General features: G+C 31.7%; 1 protein-coding gene across 1 annotated transcript; it reads left to right on the plus strand.

The window, feature by feature from the left end:
• Positions 1-584: 584 nt before the first annotated feature.
• LOTGIDRAFT_114513 (hypothetical protein) lies at positions 585-19,758 on the plus strand (the record flags this gene model as incomplete). Its single annotated transcript, XM_009052745.1, has 3 exons — positions 585-936; positions 6,432-6,607; positions 19,585-19,758. The coding sequence occupies 3 exons, from the start codon at positions 585-587 to the stop codon at positions 19,756-19,758; spliced, it is 702 nt and encodes a 233-aa protein (XP_009050993.1).
• Positions 19,759-20,800: the final 1,042 nt, after the last annotated feature.

The raw sequence follows: 20,800 nt of genomic DNA on the forward strand, positions 1-20,800 counted from the left end.
ACGAACAGCCAATCATTGCTCGTGATTTGTACATGAGGTCAGCCCCCTTGTGGGAAATGAACACAATAAAGAGCGCGTGAGGTTATGATTGATAGCTCGTGAATTGTCTATTACAAACTATACTTCAGTGTATCAGATTCACTGGGCTATATTTACAGCTCACACACTTGGGAAATTATTTCATAATCTTCATTTAAAGTACACACAAGTCAAGTCATTGGATTGGTTTTATTGTGTGTAGATTCCACGAACAGTTCTTGTGTGACTTTAACCGTAATATTCTCGTGTCGGACTTGATTAGTTCAAACTATCTTGTTTATATCCGTGCAGGACTTAAACCGTATTCATGTGACATATATCGTGTTTCATTTGGATTGTGTACGAACATTCGTAAATATTTCCTTTTTCCTATCTGAAACAGCGTTGTAGTAAAATTTTGTACGGTGCCTGAAACTGTAAAAGAATTCAAGCTGACGGACGCGGGTGATTTTGACGTTGCGAACATGTTGGACTACTGCTCGAACGAAAACGCCACGGGTTATCCGTCGGGAAACCCATCCATGAACAATATTTTAAATAATAATATGGAGGCATCTTCGAGAAATAGTACATTTGTTTTGAGCAGTCCACCACTCGCAGCCTTACATAATCTCACAGAAATGAAATTCCCGGCATCGTCGTCGATAATGTCGAGTGCCGAATATGAACAGAACTTAAAACATATGCAACAGTTAGCGTCCCAAACGACGCCACACGGCATTACAGACATTTTAAACCGACGGGCAGCATTAAACGGTATGGGAATGCCTAGATTTAATGCTGGCATGTACCTTAGTCCTCAAGTTCAGTTTCCAAAGATAGCCGAATTACCTGGAAGACAACCTATATTCTGGCCTGGTGTTCTTCCTCAACCGTGGCGACCACAAGGCGAGTCAGGTATGCACTGTTTTATTATTTTCTACATTTTTATTTTCTCTTGTGTTTTGTTTTGAATTTCTTAAGCTTTACATTTTAAATATTTTTTGGACCCAATTTTAAATTTTTGCTTAGTTCACTTTATTCCGGTTATTATAAAATTATAATTTGCATTGGTAACTAATTATATAGTCCAACAGATTTATGTTTTTCCTAACTTTTATTTTTACAAAATATCTTATCGCAAATTAACCAAGAGTCGGCCTATGCCATAAATTGTGAGGATTTGTAGAGTGTACTTGAACACAAATGTGAAAGGTGCACGATAAAAAACGTATATTATTATTATTATTATTATAAATTGTGAAGATATGTTTAGTTGAAAATTGACGGATCAAAAGCAAATCGACCTCACTTGATATTCAAACATCAATGGACTCAAACCTGACATTATACTTTGCAGTCCAAATTACATTAGACCTACATGTAATAGAAATCATAATTTAATAATAAAAAAAAGAGTATGTTTTAAAGTGGTCAAATCTGCAATGCAATTTTTTCACACACTTAAATATCACAAAATTTTCAAAATGATTTCCTTAACGATACACAATTTTTAACAGTAATTTTCCTTATTTGATAGAAAGTGATACAATAAGAAAGAAAATACAAAAATAAAACTTTTGCATATTAGGCGATTTTCCCTATGACTAATCGGTTATTTTGTTTTGATAAAAATCTAATAAGTGTTTATAAGGAAACACAACTAGAATTTTTTTTGTGATCCCTTAAAATACATAAAAACATGAATAATAAATTCTATTAAGTGTCTATTCAATCGAATTCAAACATGATTCTGAAGCAAGGAGAATAGAATAGAACAGAATTCTTTAAAAAGTCCAAATTTAAGACCCCGTTTATTCTTGAAGTAAGTTTCAGAATCAAATAGTGACGTAAACAATTAGTTTCCAGTAATGATAATGATGATAGAGACACTAAACTAAACAACACGAACTGCCTCTAAACTACAGGGGTCATCAGCATGTAACATTAACTCCCGGCTTGTTGCCATTAAATACTCCATTGTTTATTGCTGACAAATTAATTCGTTTCGTATTTCTCCTATTAACTGATACGGTAGCCTTGTAGTTATCGTTGTCAACTTTCTTGTTGACAAATTCAAACAGTTTATTTCCTTCAAGACCATTGTTCAAACTTTAAAAAAAGATGCAGAAATGTATTCTTGGTTCCCAATTAGATGCCAAAAACAAGAAACACAATTCGAACTTGCAAAAGGATTGCGTACAAAATTGTTAATTTTGATCCCGTACAAAATTATAAACTTCGGTCGGGTACACAATTATTTTGTATACAAAATTTCAAAATTCGGTTGTGTACAATATTTGAACCCCAATGCTGCAAAAGTAATAAATTTTAGTTTCGTATAAACTTTGATAAAATATTGAAGAGTGGTTTAGATGTCACGTGTTATAGATATATAAACACTAAATGTGAAAACGAGGTAATTAAGCCTAATGATTATGGGTAAATTACATCATTAAAAATATAAACAAAATTATTTTAATGAGTTTAGATGAGTTATCAATCTTGAACACGTGTTTGATGGTGTTTCTTCCAGCTAGGGTACAGGGAATTTTCTATTTTCATAATGCAAAGTATGAATTATCAACCACATGTATTTATGATTGAATCAACATATTTTCTAAGGCAAACCAAGCCCGTTTTCAAATATCTGCCTGCTGGTAACTTGGTCTGTGTTTATAGATCAAATATTACAAATAATATGCTAATTGTAAAGACATTTGATAATTCACACATAATGTAGGTTTAGGTTGGACCAAATCACAATTACTACATTGTCCTCAGCTTGGGACAAGTGCGACCATCTGAATAGCTGAGATATTCTAAACGTATCAGAATATATTCTTAAAATGTACATGCTAAAATACGAAAAATTTAGTCTGGGATTACTAAAGCATTATTTGAGAAAGGAACATTTCGCTCTACATAAGTTCTGATTGCAATACCATTCGAATCAAATTACGATAAGAAGAATTTAGCTAATCCATCCATTCTTTCGCCTTTGATTCGATCTTGTACAATAAATTTTACCCTGTACAAGGATGTAGTTGACGTAAAAGTCTTTGAAGATAATCTGAAAATATATGGAATTAATTATTGAATTATCCTTTTATAAACACGTTTCATGTTCAGGACTAGTCAATGAAATCGCCCATTCTTATCTTAACATTATCAAATCCTTCATTTCAAGTTCATTTCTATCATTTTTCATTAATTTAATTAGTTTATTGCCAAGAAAATACGACTTTTCCATCAATCCAACAATGGCTTTAAAATTATTTCGTTTTCATGTATAAAACTTCCATAATAAAGATCCATATTTTAAGATAACCGTAACTGAAGCGCAAAGTTTAGATTAATTGAATAAGGTGGTTGGAAAATTTTCAATTGAAAACCACTCTAAAGGTATAATAAAAGTGAAAACTGCGAGAGAATTAGATGCACAATCAATATATCGACAAGGGGATTATCTTCTCAATACTCAAATACTCAGGTGCATGCGCAATAAATGGTAATAATAAAAAAGTGGAATGATAAAACCTAATAAAATTTGTATAAAGAAACGATTATTTATATAGTTCGAGTGTATAGATTCGTTCATTATAGTCTCAGAATGGGTCTTGATATTCCTACATAGCTCTTTAAATTTTAGTTGAGAAAATGGTTATATATTTTTGCATGAATGACATGACTATTTCAAGGCTTCTTAAATATTCAAATCAAATTATTCCGTTGTTCATTCTTAAATGAAAACGAGTCGATTTCGCTTTTTTTTATTTCCAACATATTTTAAAATCCTTATCATTTATATATTTCTTCAGATTGTATTGGGAAATAAAATTCTCTTTAAGTTAATATATTTCTGGTCTTTCATAGAAAGTTATCTCTTTATAAGATTAAACAATTAATCAATTAATTCATCCCTAATCAGATTATCACAGTTTAGAATCGTTAATTCAATTTCATCTTCACCTTAGCATCTTTTGATCTTTGATCATTACCGCTTCCAGGTGAAACGTGTCACACCTTGACGTTTTGAATCCGACATAAAACTTCTAAAATCTCTGTTCATCCATTACTATTTTATAATTTCTTCATTGTCAATTTCACACTAGCTATAAATTAATGGTGTGCATCAACCCCCGATCTTCTTGTTTTAACCCTTCTTACAGAATGTCCCTGATTAATTTACCGTGTTAACCCCCAAACAGTCGGTGTTTTACAATTCTCTTTAATTCTTTATTTTTTTAAATTTATTGCGAACACGTGCTAAAATTTTATTATAAAATGATGCAGGTTTAGAAAAAATGGACATCCTCAGAAAAGAAATATTTTTCGTTTCGTTTTGTCTTACAGCTGGTTTAAAATTCATCTAACCCCCAAAAATAGTAATACACAGTTGTCTCAATATTTCCTTGAAGGTTTAGGAAAGAAATCTACAGAAAAAACAAGATTTTCGTTTCGTTCTTTTACTGGTTTGAAATTTGCCCAACTAAAATATTAGGATACCCGAAGTTGCTTCAATATTTTCCTTTCATTGCATACAAAAAAGGAAAAAATCCTAAGAATGTTACAAGTGACAAAGAGATTGATAAAGAATTGCACTATGAAGCAATGAATATTCTGTCAAGAATATTATGTCATTTCGTCATGAAACCATACTGTTATAATATGCCATGCAGATTGTATTGATTTTACAATATATGTATATTCAATACCAGAGTTATCCTACACTGCATCTAACCTTAATCTTTGTAAATAAGTATTAAGCTAAATATCCCATTTCTTGACTATATTCTTACTAAAATGCTTGTAAATAGCCAACAATGGTTCGATTCTATTGCTGAATTTGAACGGAAAACGTTGTTGGTCGTTGAATCCAAACCGATTAAAATTGACAAATTTGACAAATGAGAGAGATTAAGAGGTATCGTTCTCTCGATTGATGTGTTAATAGCATTATAGTATCCATATTCTATCATTAACCATTTGTATGCTCTAACATAAATCGATAATTATAGCTTTCAAGGCATACGTACACATTTACATCGACTTGAATATCGGTTTTCCTAAATAGAAACGAAATATTGACAGAATGAAAATTCAGATTCTAGAAAAGAATAAAATTGTTATAATATCTAAAGATTTTAAAGATGAACAACCATCTCCTTAACTGGCAATTTGATAAAATTTTCTAATATCCAAAGATTAAAAAGATGATCACCCATCCTCACTGGCAATTTCTTGAAAATTTAAAAAGAATGACCCACTTAAAAAGCAGGTGACATTCTTGTGCAGTGTGGACAATCGGACTCTGACCTCCAGATATTTCTATATCAAGACGTGCTTGAAATTTCTCGGAGACAAAAGTATTCAGTTTAAATTTGGCGAAGCGAATGACAAGCTGTCAGCAGCTATTGTTAAAGAACAAAAATATTAGCTCATATCCTCAACTGACAATTGTCAAGCGGACTTAATCGTATTGTGAGAATGGGCCTTGAATTTCGTTGCCAACAAAGTGTTTGAATAAAGCGTCTTTTCTTCTTCAATCGCTCGTCAATTGGTGAGACGAAGTCATCAATTATAGGCTGTTTGTATCTGTATAATGCGATTTGTAAGCGTAATAAAATGGAAGTAGCGGCCATATTTACCAGCTTATTATATTAGCTTCTATTTAATTGTTGTGTTAGGAAAGTAATATGAGGAAATTCAACTCGATATTTCTTAATATTATTTATTCTGCATTCAGCTAATTGTATTTTGATTCTTTTTATTACTTTTATTTGGTACAATTATGTACGTTATCCTTGAGCTTAATAGTAAGTGGAGGTTAAGTGTTTGTCTGGAACCTGGTATACAAATACCATATATAAGGACATACTCGTTGGAAAATTCAGAAAATAAAAACATGATTACAAAGAAATTGCTTACACAATAATTCCTTTGAATCCTAAAAACTTCTATAGATAAAAAATGGCAAAATTTAACACATATTGCATCAATTGCAGATGAGATTTAAAAATGATCAGAAAAAACCACAGGCCGTATGGAACTGTCACCAAACACTTCGATTTGTCCACCCCTGTTGTCAAGGTCTGAGCGGAAACTGTTTCTAATATGCCAAGTGTCAAGACCGTCAACTGTCATGTCAGTCAGAATTCCCACCGGTTTTATTTGGACAGCCAGCGATCAGACAGAACTAATCCTCTATAATTTCCCTGTTTGTTTCTAATTCCATTCTTAAAGCATGTATCTTCAGGTATTGGAAACATTTGGACCGAAACACGAACTTTAATTTTGTTACTTCTATTTATAGGCACTTTATGTTATGGTATATTAATTTCAATTTGGATGCCCCCTTTTTTTAGAACAATTTTTCGTTTCATTAATAGGTTCCTGTGCACGTTTTGCAGCAACCCAGAGTTCAATGGTGGTCGATAAAGACGGTAAAAAGAAACACACGAGACCCACATTTTCTGGTCAACAAATATTCGCCCTGGAAAAAACATTTGAACAGACAAAATACTTAGCAGGTCCAGAAAGAGCCAGATTAGCCTATGCATTAGGCATGTCAGAAAGTCAAGTTAAGGTACGTACAAATTTTGGATTAAATTTCTTTTCAAGCACGCAAGCTACTCTCACCGAAATTACAAGAAACTATCTTTCACCATGATTGATGAACGCATGCACGTGCAAACGTCAATTTATAATAATTGCATAATCTCATAAATTAAGACGCACGTGTATTTAGATTATGTATTCATGAATTTTCATATAAATCTTAATTTAAATAAATTTGAATATTTTTATGTGATTTTCATATTGTCGGCAGGGTTATAGTTTTTGATCTCTGAAACAAACCCGACTAAATTAAAATGACATATTTTCTGAATGATCGACTTCAAATATTTAAGAGATTTAATAATCTATGAATAAATAATAAGTACTAATTTTTAAACATAGAACAATCGTGTCAGAATGTCAACAGAACAGATATATTTCGTTTCGTTCTTTTTGTCCTGGCTTCGTACAAAATATCGTGTAGATCAAAAAGAAGGCAAATTTAATTTCATAAACCCATTGTTTGTTACTTTATTCATGTTTTAAGTAGGTATATCAGTTATCAATATGATAAACTTTATGCGAGTTTCTGTGTGGAAAAATGGCAGGGAAAACAGCAGGGAGAAGTTATCTGATATTCTTTTGGCGTAACATCTCACTAGGGGCCAGATAGTCACCTTATTCCGCCTCAATAACTACTCCCTTAATTACCGAAATCTCTCGCGTTATTGTTCGATATTTCATCAGGAGCATTCATCCTAAATTGAGCGGGAAATACCCCATGGGGAGTCTCATTTTAGCGACAAGTTAATAAATTGCCTATTTGAATATAATTTTTCATTTATTTAATGATAAACAGGAGCGTATTCATAGTAATTTACTTATTAACAATGGCCATTCATTTTTTACTTGCACATAGCCACTGCTAAATTAAACGTGAATCATGTATATCTGCACGTAAATTTAAGATGATGAAGCAAAAAGAAAATTAATCGTCGAATTAACTTGTGACGTAGACATTGAATATTGCAAAACTTAATTTCTGAAACTTCCTACGGAGGGAAAAAGAAACCCAAAAATTACAAGCGTTGATAAAAGATTTTTCGGCCTCTGGCATCTTTAGTACCATTAAAACTAGTATTTCGGTTTTGTAATATAAAAGTCGTTTACGAATAAAGTGAATAATAAAGGTCTCATAAAACCACCCTGGCTAACATATGTTGGTTCTGAACTAATTTTACAACCATTACAGCATTTTATGACATTATCAGAGGACAAAAGAAGTCTTCAAATTATGAGCTTGATAAATGACTCTAAAACTCGACAAACCTCTACAGAAATCACACGCTAGTCGCCCACATAAAACTGGTTTTATTAAAATTTTAGCATCATAATAAGAAAACGAAATTTACCATAAATATTTTGAATTAAAACCATAATTTTTATTAGACCGGGATTTGAAGTGTGAGTAATGGATAGAAGTAGATCCTTTGGAAGGAAATTTAATGTAAATTATTATTTTCGTTTTGTGATTAAAAACCATGTGGAGATTTGTGTCAGTCGTTAACGAGGTTGGTCACTCGGACCGGAACACGACAAACTTGAATGAAAACGAGCGAGAAATGAACTGCTGACAAGAATGGGATATTTGAGATGTAATTCAACTGGAAGATTTAATATATCATAATTAAAGTCAACTGTCAATGTTTTCACTAAGTTAGTTGGCTACCTGACTCTACATTCTCGCTTTAATCAAACGTATTTTGTAGTTCAACACTTTTTATAAAACATCTAGAGACCCCCGTCGTTCAACAACAACTCGACGTCCTTCTTTCTTTGAAGATGAAAATTTTGTCTCGTTTGAAAGGTAACGAAACGAAAGATTTGACCATTTTGTGTCGCGGTCAATTCTCACTTCGTTGACTTTTTATCTTATTTGTTTGATATTCTTTTTCAAAAACAAAAAAATTAACAAAACGTTTTCAATTCGTTCGTATCTATCGAAAAATTAAAAAAACAAAAACAAAGCGCAGCATAAAATCACACTAAATAACGTATACGTGACAGCGGCAATCTATAAGATCGTGTTATACAGAATTATTCAAATTCAAACCTATTTTCGTTTCATGACCTTAACTCGACTTCTGAATATGCACAAATCATGTTAAACATGAAACGAAATATTATTAAAGGCGTAGAAATTTACAAGAAGATTTATATAAGAAATGTAAATAAACAAGAATAAATAAATAAATGAACCGTTATAAGAAGCTGTTAGAGAATCTAAAGACAATGTTGGTGATTGGAAATTAATTTTGTTTCTCGTCCATTTACATCAAAATAATATATACAATACCTCAATAAAACCCCTCATTATTTAGGATAAAAGTAATCAAAATCTCTTAACTACTCGAGAAGAATAGCATGTATACACGTCTTCATATATTGGCAAGCATAATATATACTGGCACCAAATCTGGAAGCACTTTCAGGCTCTTTGAAAAGTCGAGATGATGATTTCCAACTCTGTTCAATTTCCTCTCAGCAAATGGCAGATATCTTTGGAGAGGAAGTTAATAGACGGGTAAATAGAACGTGTTTAAAATTGTCTGTGATGATCCTCGTCGTGAAAATAAACAAATAGAACGACCTCTAGACTTATTCTAACTCATCTTGTTCTCGTTATAATCTTGTATTTTAGACCCTATCTTACAATTCTTTATTCTTTGTTCTTAACTTATATAAATATCGCATTTAATCGCAAATTGTTTCATCCTTTTTTATTACAATTTTATTTGTCTTCGGGGAATTTGAAGTTTGAAGATGCATACCTCGTGTTTCCTACTGCAAAAACTTGGAATTTGTTACTTCATTTGAATAGTTGAGACCTGGGGCCTTATCCTCGTAAACTTAACATAAGATTTTAGTGTTCCAGTCATCTGATTGGTCAATCACTAAAATTGATTTTTAAATTTAGTTTGATCATCCATTCAAATTACTGTATTTCTTAAAATCTGGATTTTATTTAAGTTAAGTCAGAAGTTCGATATTCACACATTGCCCTGTATAAGGATTGGTATATATTCTTATGCTTCCGGAACACCTGCAAGATCTGCGCATAGACATTCATAAAGATTATTTGGTCACATTGTTCAATATATAATTGTGCTTATTTTTGAAGAATTACTTGAATTCTTGTGATCATTATATATGCACGAATGTTCGATCTGTGTAGCTTTTCTCCAACAAAATGGAAGGAGTGGTTTTTATTTTTAAGATTTATTAGCGAATAATGGCATTAAAAAGCTTATTGATTTTTATATGAAAGGTTTTGACCTTTTGTGGTTTTACAAGTTCATTAGGCTCAATCAGCTGTATATATTTCAATATTTTTCATGGGTTATAACTCAACTTTTGATAGGATTATTGTAATAAAACTCGTGGTTATTTGATCATCCCTGGGCCCTTAATAATTTTAAAAGGATCGGTTAACCTTTCACAAACTTTCAAGATGTTTCCTTATTTTCTCAATTTTCTATCACAATAAAGCTCCAGTACCTTTTCATAATGGACGTTTTATTTCGGATTTTCCGCTACTCCAAAATCATTCACTGTTATTTCTATGAAATAAACGGTTTACACTTGTTGATTCTGTACGAATCGTACGTCGTAACCGCACCCTCATTACACCTGAGATAGGCGGCAACATCAAAAGCTGATAAGGTGTGGTATAAGCGCTATCTTGTGGCAACTGAGTGATGTACTTTAAGTAGCCATACCAAGTCAAGTAGAGAATGATATTGTTACAAAGTCCAACTGTTTAGCTTAATGATTCGTGATTCCTTTATTTCAATTTAACTTATTATCAATTTTCAATCTCTTAAGTAGGTGGAGCCACTTGTCGATACTCTTTAACAAAACAAAATGGCATCACTTCCGGTTGCCTTAATTGATCTCTTTGCGTTCAATATTGTTTGTAATATAATGCAAAAAGCAATTCATAGTTAAAATTCAGTTTTCGTTCAAATGATGATTTTTCAGATTGTTTGATCTTACATCTGGTATGGAACATTTAAATCAATATTAATTTTGTAACAGAATGAGCGTGTAGCCTAAGTTGATAATCAACTGGCCCCAAACGACCGATATTCACGGGAACTAAAGTTGAAGTTTTATGACTGACGATGGTCAATGATGTGAAGTTAGCAGGTTGTTCGTTAAGTCGTATTCGATGAAGCGTATTGTTTATTTCTCAAGCGATTTACCGCCATGACAGTTTGATACGAGAATTTTGACGAGATTTAACGATCATTGCTTCATTGCTTGTTTTCTCACCCTATCCTTTTCTTGTTAATGAAATTTTATATCGCTTTCATATTAATTTCATTTTCTTGATCATAAAATTTAATTTCGTCAAATTTTACGCATCTTTTCATGCCACATTGGCTAGAAGTGACATGAGCAAACGTTCGTGCGCTCGTGCATTCTACTCAGCTGTCAAAATCGTCTCAAGGCTTGCTCGCGCTGAAAGGAACCCAGGCTTTTTAATCTCGGTGCCACGTGGTGCGAGGAACGTAAAGGTTACGTTGAATATAATTTATCTGGCTTTGATGACTGGAGTTTGTTTTTGTTGATAACTCAATTAGTTGGTCGTTTAGAGAAGTGGCTACTCAATTTATAGCATCATTTTCCTTATTCATATTTCTTGCTTTTAGTCCGATGTTGGAATCAAGTATGGAGTTAAAGCGACTATTAAGGGTAATAAATAAGACTTAATGTTATTATTATCGGGTTATAATATGATTTATTCTCTTAAAGACGATGATAAAATATCTCAACTATTTCTCTCGTGATCCTATTTTCATATTGATTCCAACTTATAGCCATTAAGATTTCTTCATATAGCCTAGTTGTTTACTGCTTACTTTAATTGTTTTGATTTCTCTTTCGGCTATAACTAGCGTCGTTGTAGGGTTTATTAAGAACTATAGACTGTGGCAATGATTAATGCTTACTAGTTTTGATCCACATTGGTTTCTACCTTCTATAGGAAGTAAGACATTAAAGGCGAAAGAACTGCCCTTCGAATATTTTTGAAAGTTTAAGTATTTTTTTTTAGTTCTACATGTATTTTGTAAATTTTTTAGGTTGTGGCTTAGTTTTCAAATGCCCTTTTCTGAGATTTTCATGGAATGGTGCGTGTGAAAAATCGTTCCAATGTGTTTCACTGATTCAGATTTTAACACCCCCTTTTTCCCAATTAACACAGATCGATTTGAAATAAGTTAACACCGAAAATAACATAGCTACCAGATTATCGTTAATGTTAACTTTAAACTGGTTTCATAAAACCACATGTACGTTGAGACTAATACAAGATTGCCATCATTCAAAATTAAAGCTGGGTTCCTTTAAAATAAATTTTGAAAAGTACAGAGGAGAAATCATCAAGGGACCAGATGCAATATTGTGTTTTATTTATAATTGATTTCTTTACTTATACTGATAAAAAAGAACTATACGTTATGTAATATCGAATTTGAAACGGTTGGTTGAGCAGGCCACCTGGTTTCCAGTTCCAAGCAAGCACTGCTAGAAGGTAATGATAAACTGGAATGGTGTGTACAAATATCATGTCAAATCCTTCGTAGTTCATTCATAATGGATAAAAACCTAGCTATCTCCAATTTTAATGAAGTGAATTGAACATGGGTTACCATCTTGAACTTCCAAATTTCAACATCGTTTACATAAGTATTGGTCTATTTGTTTTCTTTAACTGTCAAAGACATTGGGTTATATATCATGATAACTTTATTTCACTATCTGGGTTGTTCACATTGAAGGAATTGGTAATGAGTTTTCCAGATATAATTAACGGCAATATCAACAAGTATTGTATATGTATTGTATGATTTAGTGTTGATATTATAACATACCAAGCACATCCAGTTGGTTGTGTGGTCTGTCAAACAACCGTGGTCCATACTCAGCATCTCTGTGGTTCTCAGAGAAATGGTTTATACCCCAGTTCATAGCCTGTTGATTTTGATGAAGATAACCAGTTGCAATTCCAATCAAATGTTTCTGTCTTTGGTAAACACACTGCTGTCGTCTTCGTTAAGTTTTTTGATGATCCATCAGAAGCTTGAAAGCTTAGAAAACAATTAACCAATAACCAGCGAAAGTATTTAAATCATCAATTTCAAATTCTAAACAGACTGAATATTATATAAAAATGAACCTTTTTGTCTTTGTGCCCTTAAACATCAGTTTCTTCACTGTTGCAAGCCAATTATAACCAATTTTAATCTTTCAAATTCTAATTTCGTCAATATTATAGGAGGATAAGGTTCTCATCAGTATTTACCACCAGAATCCAGGTCGGTCAGTTTTAAACAGAGTAGAGATCTGGGTCTGGTTACACAGTTAATAGAAGATTTATTGACTCCAGGAACCCCAAACTTCTCCAAATATCTTCTTCTTACGTTCTTCAAAGTCATCAAACACATATTTCTTGCATATTTCTTACATATTTGAGCCAGGTTGATGGGTGAGAGGTGACACAAGAATGATTTATAATGTGTTTGGTGTTGCATGGTTTTACACCATCTTGTTTGTCTTGAAAATCTCATTCTGCCCTCCAAGTTTACAAAGGCTTGATTTATGATTCGATTGCAGCAAACAACAACACTAAATAGCAGCCATCTTGCATTCTAGGTGCCATCTGATTTAAACAAAAGTAAACCGTAGTCACTTTAAAAAACGTTGTGGGATCATAACTTTTGAAAATGTGCAATTTTGTACGTTTGTTTTAAGTGCAAAAAATCCAGTCTATTTGTGTGAAAGGAAACGCGATAATCTTTCCACGTTAGTTATAACAGTAAATACGTTACATGTACGGGAATTCCCACATGTGTACATATAGGTGTATACGGTATCTGAGAATGTGGGTACGTGCATCACGGTGTATTCTCAAAAACAGGGTACTTGTGTGGATAAGTAAGTCATTATGGGGGTACGGTAAATCAAGATGTACCTGGACGTTAGTCTGTCGGGGGAGAATACGTTATTTGTAAGTGTAAGTCAGTCATTATAAGGGTATATACGGTATTTAAAAATGTACGTGTACAGAAGTTGGTCTGTATTATGTATGAGTGGAATACCAGAGGTATATAACTGTTTTGTATTTTCATTCTGCCGTCTGTAATCATATTCTCATCATACCATAAATTTATACACTGATACTCAGACCACCCTTGTTGCATTCCTGACTATGTACATATGTATTCAGGTTACTCCTACCAATCAATGTCTTGTAGAGTAGTCTATTGTCTTACAATAGCTTATTACAACTTTGTTTCAGCAGTTATTCGGTGCTTGATATTTCCCAAAATCTTTATGGTAAAACCCGTGCCCATGACGTATTCAAATACTTCCCTTATAACTTGAAACGTTCATGTTCAAAATTATGTATCTTGGGGGTGCTCATGTATTTAACTTCTTTGATACCTTTAAAATAGTTAATCATCGCCTTGAACTGATTCTGTTAATAGTTTTCTTTCTGGTTTCGATTCATTTTAAACAATTATTTAAACATGTTTTCTATTATTGCAGTCATGAAATACTGGTTTGTAATGATTAGCGCTTGGGGGTTTTGAATTTTGGTTTCACCTAGAAATATTTGTACATGCCATGATTGCACCTTCTTTGACTATGACTTCAAAATAGACGCAACATGCTAGAACTATTGGGACTAGACCAGTGTCAGACTTAACTGCCTCGTTTATGTGTCACTTTTATTTGCGGTTGGTCGTCTTGTGACAAAATATAAACATTGAATCTCATGTTAAAAAAGATTCTACCATACATAGCTTCGCTTGGCTTGCCATTTATTACCCTAACTTAACACACAAACTAAACTTTATCTGTATATTAAATAAATAGATAGAAAAGTTGAAATGATTTTAACAAATGTTTGCCAATCTTGTCTAAATACACTGGTGTTCTTACTGTTTATACAATGGTGTTTTTACCAGATTTATCAGCAAGTGCGGTAGATCCAGAATTTCTGAAGTGAATTGGAATCATAATGGTGTCAAAGTCTTGTAATAAACTTACATATATTTCTTAATGAATAATATTTAGATTAGGTCACATGACATTTTATTGTTCATAAAAGAGTATTTACTGTGTATTAAGAGTGATATATCACGGCAGTAACCATTAAAATATATTTACATATTTTATGGGATATGGAATTGGCATAAACTGAACATCAACGAATTCTCTGCGCTGTTTTTATTGTTTAAAAAAATAGATTGGCCTCAATATAGAAATGATATGTCATCAATCAATGACTAACAAGATAATACAGCGAGAATACTGCGAATAGTAATAATAATAATAATAATAGCGGAATTTATGACAAATATATCTCAGAAATAAAATATATATTAACTATATATTTACAATGCTAATATTGATCATTCGGTGTATTTATTAAGATATACATATTCAGATCAGTTTTACTAATGATTATGGTAAGAACTTTTATTTAACTAATATTAAAAATATTCATATCCATCTTAATTTGTTACCAATTCTCCGCGAACTGGTACAATGATTAAATTATTCACTCACACAAATTATCCAACTATTTTTATAGTATCATTTTTAAAAATAAAACAAATGATTTATTTCATGAAAACTTTCAGGATTATTTCCCTTGACTGAAAAAATATTGTTAGAATCTTTTTTTTAATTTTTTTTTTAAATTCGTTACTGTTATCAGATTTTCAAATCAGGAATATTTTTAAGAAATTTCAATTTGTTTTCATTATAATATGAAATTATGGCATGCAGTAAAGTTTGTGTTTTGAAAATATAACTCTTGTTAAATGATGTAAGATATATTCCGAAACGAAAAAAAAATGAAAAAAAAAAAAAAAATCTGACACGAAATATCAGAGCAATTAAAAGAGGGGAAATATGATGTTTTGAAGAAAAATAATGAACTTGTTTATGGGTGAAAATCTCATATCTTCGACCATAAAGTAGGTATAAAATGAATATAAAACACAGAATATAGACGAAAAATAAAACATTTGTACGGTTTTTATGAATAAGAAAATATAAATACATGAATTCCATGACCCATGTAATTGGTTCAAAATTCTCCTATATGAATAAGATATTCTGGTCAATTAACTTGGCTAGTCTGTACGTTAACTCGTCATTTATGTAAGCTCTATGTACTATGTCCAGCCTCTATTGTGGCTAACAGATATTATTGGGTGTGTTTCTATCAGTCTATGGTTTATATATTATATTACATATAATTTATAAATAAATAACTAACAAGGAATTTTATCTCATGATTGAATTTTTCCCATTCACAAAATATTTGAAGACAATTTATATTCTGGATATGATTATTCTTGAAGACATTTCTTGATGAAATAAGGACTTTAAACATTAACTATGACAATTAGCATGTTAAAATTGGTGTTTTCCGTTCATACTTTGTATTTTAAACATTAAAAAAAATAATAAAAAGAAAAATAATATGAATCGATATATACAATGAGTGGAAATATGTCATAATAAACTCTATAATTTTACAAATAATTTTATTTCAAACATGTCTTGGAATTAGGCTTGTAATTTTTAGTTATAGACCTACCACACATTTCATTCTTTGTAATATAATTAGTTCTAGCCTATCCTATAATGATTTTATTAATAGAGAATATTTCTCCCACGATTTTCAAGTAATAGTTGACATGATAACGACTTCATATTATTCTCTATTGTTTCCAAATTATTGAAATTTAGTAGAAACACTTAATTCCATTCAACCTGTCAAAACTTTACCATAAATCTGTTGTCCGCCATTAACTATCACCACTTTTAGAATATTAATTAAAGCCAAATCGACTGAAGTGAAGCTTTAAAGTAAATATAATGCTATCATTATATTGTTTTCAATTTGAAAAGAGTTGGTGTTAATTTGTCAAACCATCACTCCAAATTTATCAGAGATAATATTTAAATAAGTTTAATGCTTTAGAAGGGATCTCTCCTACCATTCTTGATGCCATGTGTGCCGTCAATAACTTAGAATTAACTGTATTTACCATTCTGATTAAATCTAATAAATGTACAGATTAATTTGTCGAGCTCTGCTGATCAATTTGTGTCGATTGGTGAAATCGTTATTTTCATTAGTTTCAATGATCTTTCATGTCGTTTCAATCAGTACAGTAAACAAATCATTTCATGGACAATTCGCAAGTTAAATGGGTGGCCTCATCACCGTTCCCCATGTTTTATTGTATCATAAAGAAAGTGTTTGTATTAGTAATGAATGATATGAAAACCACTGAAATTTGAAATAGATTTTAGAAAAATACTGATATCATACAGATATCGACGTGTCTAATGTCGGTGGTGAATCAGGGATGTTTATTCTTCCGAAACACTTTTTGGTATACTGCAATTTGGCTTGAAACTTTTGGGGTTTTTTATATATGACTTGCAGACAATTGGCTATATTTTTTAATCCTAATTAATACATTTGTGAATGTCAATTTGAAGACGTACGGAAAAAATAAGGCGACACTATTATAGAAGTAAAATATGTTGTTACTCCGAGTTCCACCCTATGCTATTTTCAGACAGCCCTATTCTGCTTTTAAACCTGTCTATAATTAGCTTAATCCTTTGCCTTACTGAATTTTAATTACCTACAGTAATATAATGAACATATTCACCTAGATAACACATAAATATATATTCAGAAATTATTAGTTTTGCTTATGTGAGGTCTAATGTTTCTATATCAATAAATATATCTTATCAAAAACAAATGAGTAAAATGAAAGCCAGGTCAAATTAAGATCACACCTTTTATTGTCTAGAATTGAATATTTTTTGTTTATAAATAGAAGTCGAGTAGAGTTATAGTCAAGTTTTTAATTGAGTCTAGAGTGACTAGGTCAGTACGAGTATAAAATTATTATTCACTAATTAAAGGTACAAATAGCTAAGGATAAAGGTCCTACATTTGGCGCCTACTTCAATCATAAATATTAAATATGATATTAATATAGTTATTTATTTTCATATTAAATTATTTCAGAATTAATTTATTTATAACTCGTTTGACCAGTTGACGAGGTTACTTTTCAAATTAAAAATAAAATCTTATATCCACCCTCAAGGCAAGAATAACCCCCGATTCCACGGGCACTGTTTTCTGGATTCACTTGGTGCTGGAAATAATGGAAATAATATTTGAAATTTTGGAGAGAAAAAAATAATTTCTATTCATAGAAATGAGTGTGGAAATTTTTTCCATATAGATTATATTTCTTAAACCGTTGATCAGATTGAAACAACTTAAAGATACTGTATATAGCCTATTATCCTCGGTAGCAAATGTAAGCCACTTTCTTTAAGTTAAAAACGCTATAAAGGATACCTTATAAGTTCAGCACGCGTATGAATATTAAAACTATTAGTAATGAAATAAAAAGACAATTAATAAATTTTAATACAGCGACCCAGTGTTTTATTTTCTATTAACAAGACTTACAATCCTATAAACTAACTTTAACTTAAAACAGACTTCAAACGAAATATTTGTAACAAGTTATCGCGGTGAAGTTTGTTTGTTTCTAAGGATTGTTAATAATAATGGACATTAAAACTAAACTAGAGAATTTTCTAACACATTAATAATATTAATGACTATTTTCAAAACAAATTAAAATTTTATTGGTCTATTGTTTGGTAGAATAAATAGTTTGATTGTATAGTTGGGATTTTTGACGAGTTTTTGTTGTAAATTTGTAGATATCGACACATAAAATATTTGTTCAACCCAAGACCTTTCCACAGAAAAGTTTGCAAAAATATTTTTTTTTAATATAATATTGTTAAGATTCTGGCATGTTTTTTTTAATTTGCTAAATTGCTCACTATATTCTATCTTTGAGTGAATATAATTATTCAATTAAACGTTTCAAAGTGGCCATTTGGTAATTGAATAAATTGTATCATTTATATAAAACGCAATTACTTAACGTAAACAGTTTAAATATCGCCATTATTCCATTTCATTGCATTACTATTATCAAATGTTTACAAGTGATAGACATTTATCAAAAATACAAAACATAAACAGCTTTTAAAAATCTCCCTTGATCTCTTCCTCGAATATTTGTTGAAGGTTGATAACAACTTCCTTTTAAAACACTGATTGGGTTATCTTACGACATAGTAAAGACGTTGCATAAAAATGAACTCATCGCGTTAGCTTCGAAAAAATAAGTTAATAATCGAGACTACAATAATGTCTTTTCAACGCCTGTTTCTTATGCAATCTTCCATCGTTCAGAAAGTATTTTCAGGAACACCCAAGTGGAGGGAAACATCACGTGCACTTTCCCTCGCATTAGTTCTACAAATATTTCGTCAAGTCTGTAAAATCACTAAATAAATATCATTTAGGTTAGAATAATTGAGAGACAAGGTAAAAGACAAAGGGCTGATGATAATTTATAGTGTTCCAGTTGTCTGTATGTCGGTGTTAAAATAGAATACTCTGCTATCAGATGTAAGGGTGTTATATATGATAGTCACTGACTGATATTATATGTTATTATAATAAACAACCAAACTAGCTTTATAGACTACTTAAATTTTACTCACAAAACATTCTACTAAACTGAAGTTTATCTGAAACTATTAGCAGACAATCAGGAATTTGTTCTTTGATTCCTATACGTTAGTATGGCTGCTGAAATTGACGACTCAAACTGGGAGGGACGTATCGTGTCTTAATGCATGTTATTATGTAGTTTAATCAACTTCCGGCATTTGCATCTGCTTGACTATTCATTAGCCTAAGTTATTTTACAAGAATCATAAGAGTCATGGTTTTAATCTATAGATTATTTATTCCCTCTCTTAATATGGAATTATTCTTTCTCTCTTCAGGTTTGGTTCCAGAACAGACGAACAAAATGGAGAAAACGTCACGCAGCAGAAATGGCTACCGCCAAAAAGAAGCAAGAACAAGCAGAAGACATGGAAGATATCCCTTCAGACGGCGAAGACGATAACGCAGACGACGGAAATAGTTTATGTGGACTTGAAGGATTAGGACCCTGAAATTTCAACTTCAACCGATCATAGACTAATATTATCAGAACTTCCACCTTAAAGGAAAGCGGAAGTGATGTGTTGTCCAGTCACATCAAAACTGTTTCAGAAACCGGAAGTGAAATTGTGGTGGACAATTTTAACTTTAGACGCATGACGTTAGAAGAGATCTCACCAATTCTAAAGTATTTATATTCATTCGGGTGTTAGAGTTCATTTTAATCATTGGATCTCAATTCGGATCTCATCGTTCATTTCAATGGAGAGCGTGGATTAACAATAGGCAAACGTTTGTTTTGCTAAGTGCCAAGTCGACTTCAAACTTTACTATATTAGTGCTGCATTGAGTCGTTAAAACTATAGATTATTATCATATAATAAGAAAATGTTCATTTGGACCCAATCCTCGCTTATTGGTGGTTAATGCTTGGTGAAAGCTTTCAGAAAGGCTGTTTCTAGAAGTGCAAAGCCCTGCTTTTGTATCTGTGTCATCTAAGGTCTCTGTATCTATATTACAGCAAGACTCGAGTGACCCACGAAAGTTCCAGAACTACATCAATATACTTGACTCTTGTTGGATCATGTTTCCAAAATGTTTTCACCTCTGTTTGTGTATCGGTGACCACTGTCACTAGCAAAACTAGATTCACTCAGAGTTACAGAGCTAAATGAATGCATTTCACATGGTGGGTCGAGTGGAGATAAATGATCCTTGACGATAGCTTCACCAAATAGCCTTCCAACATTGTCACTTTTCACCATGCGCTTCATCAGCGTAGGATGGGCCAGAATGGATTGTATTTAGAATCCAGGAGAATGATATTATAGAGTAGATGTCTAAAGCGGTTTCTCAATAGTCAAAGTGGAACCGGGTTTGCCATTTTCTCGCCAATTGTTACATAGTGAATATATATATTATAATGTATGTACAAGTTTGTGGTTCCAACTCTTTTGTTTTTGTCCTGTCTTTTTGTTAATAATAATAATAATAATAACAATCCTAGAATATATTTTTTCATTTTGTTATTTCCATCTAAAGAGACCTTTTGGA

This window comes from Lottia gigantea, assembly GCF_000327385.1.
Source record: "Lottia gigantea unplaced genomic scaffold LOTGIsca_19, whole genome shotgun sequence".
NCBI classification, from domain to species: domain Eukaryota; kingdom Metazoa; phylum Mollusca; class Gastropoda; family Lottiidae; genus Lottia; species Lottia gigantea.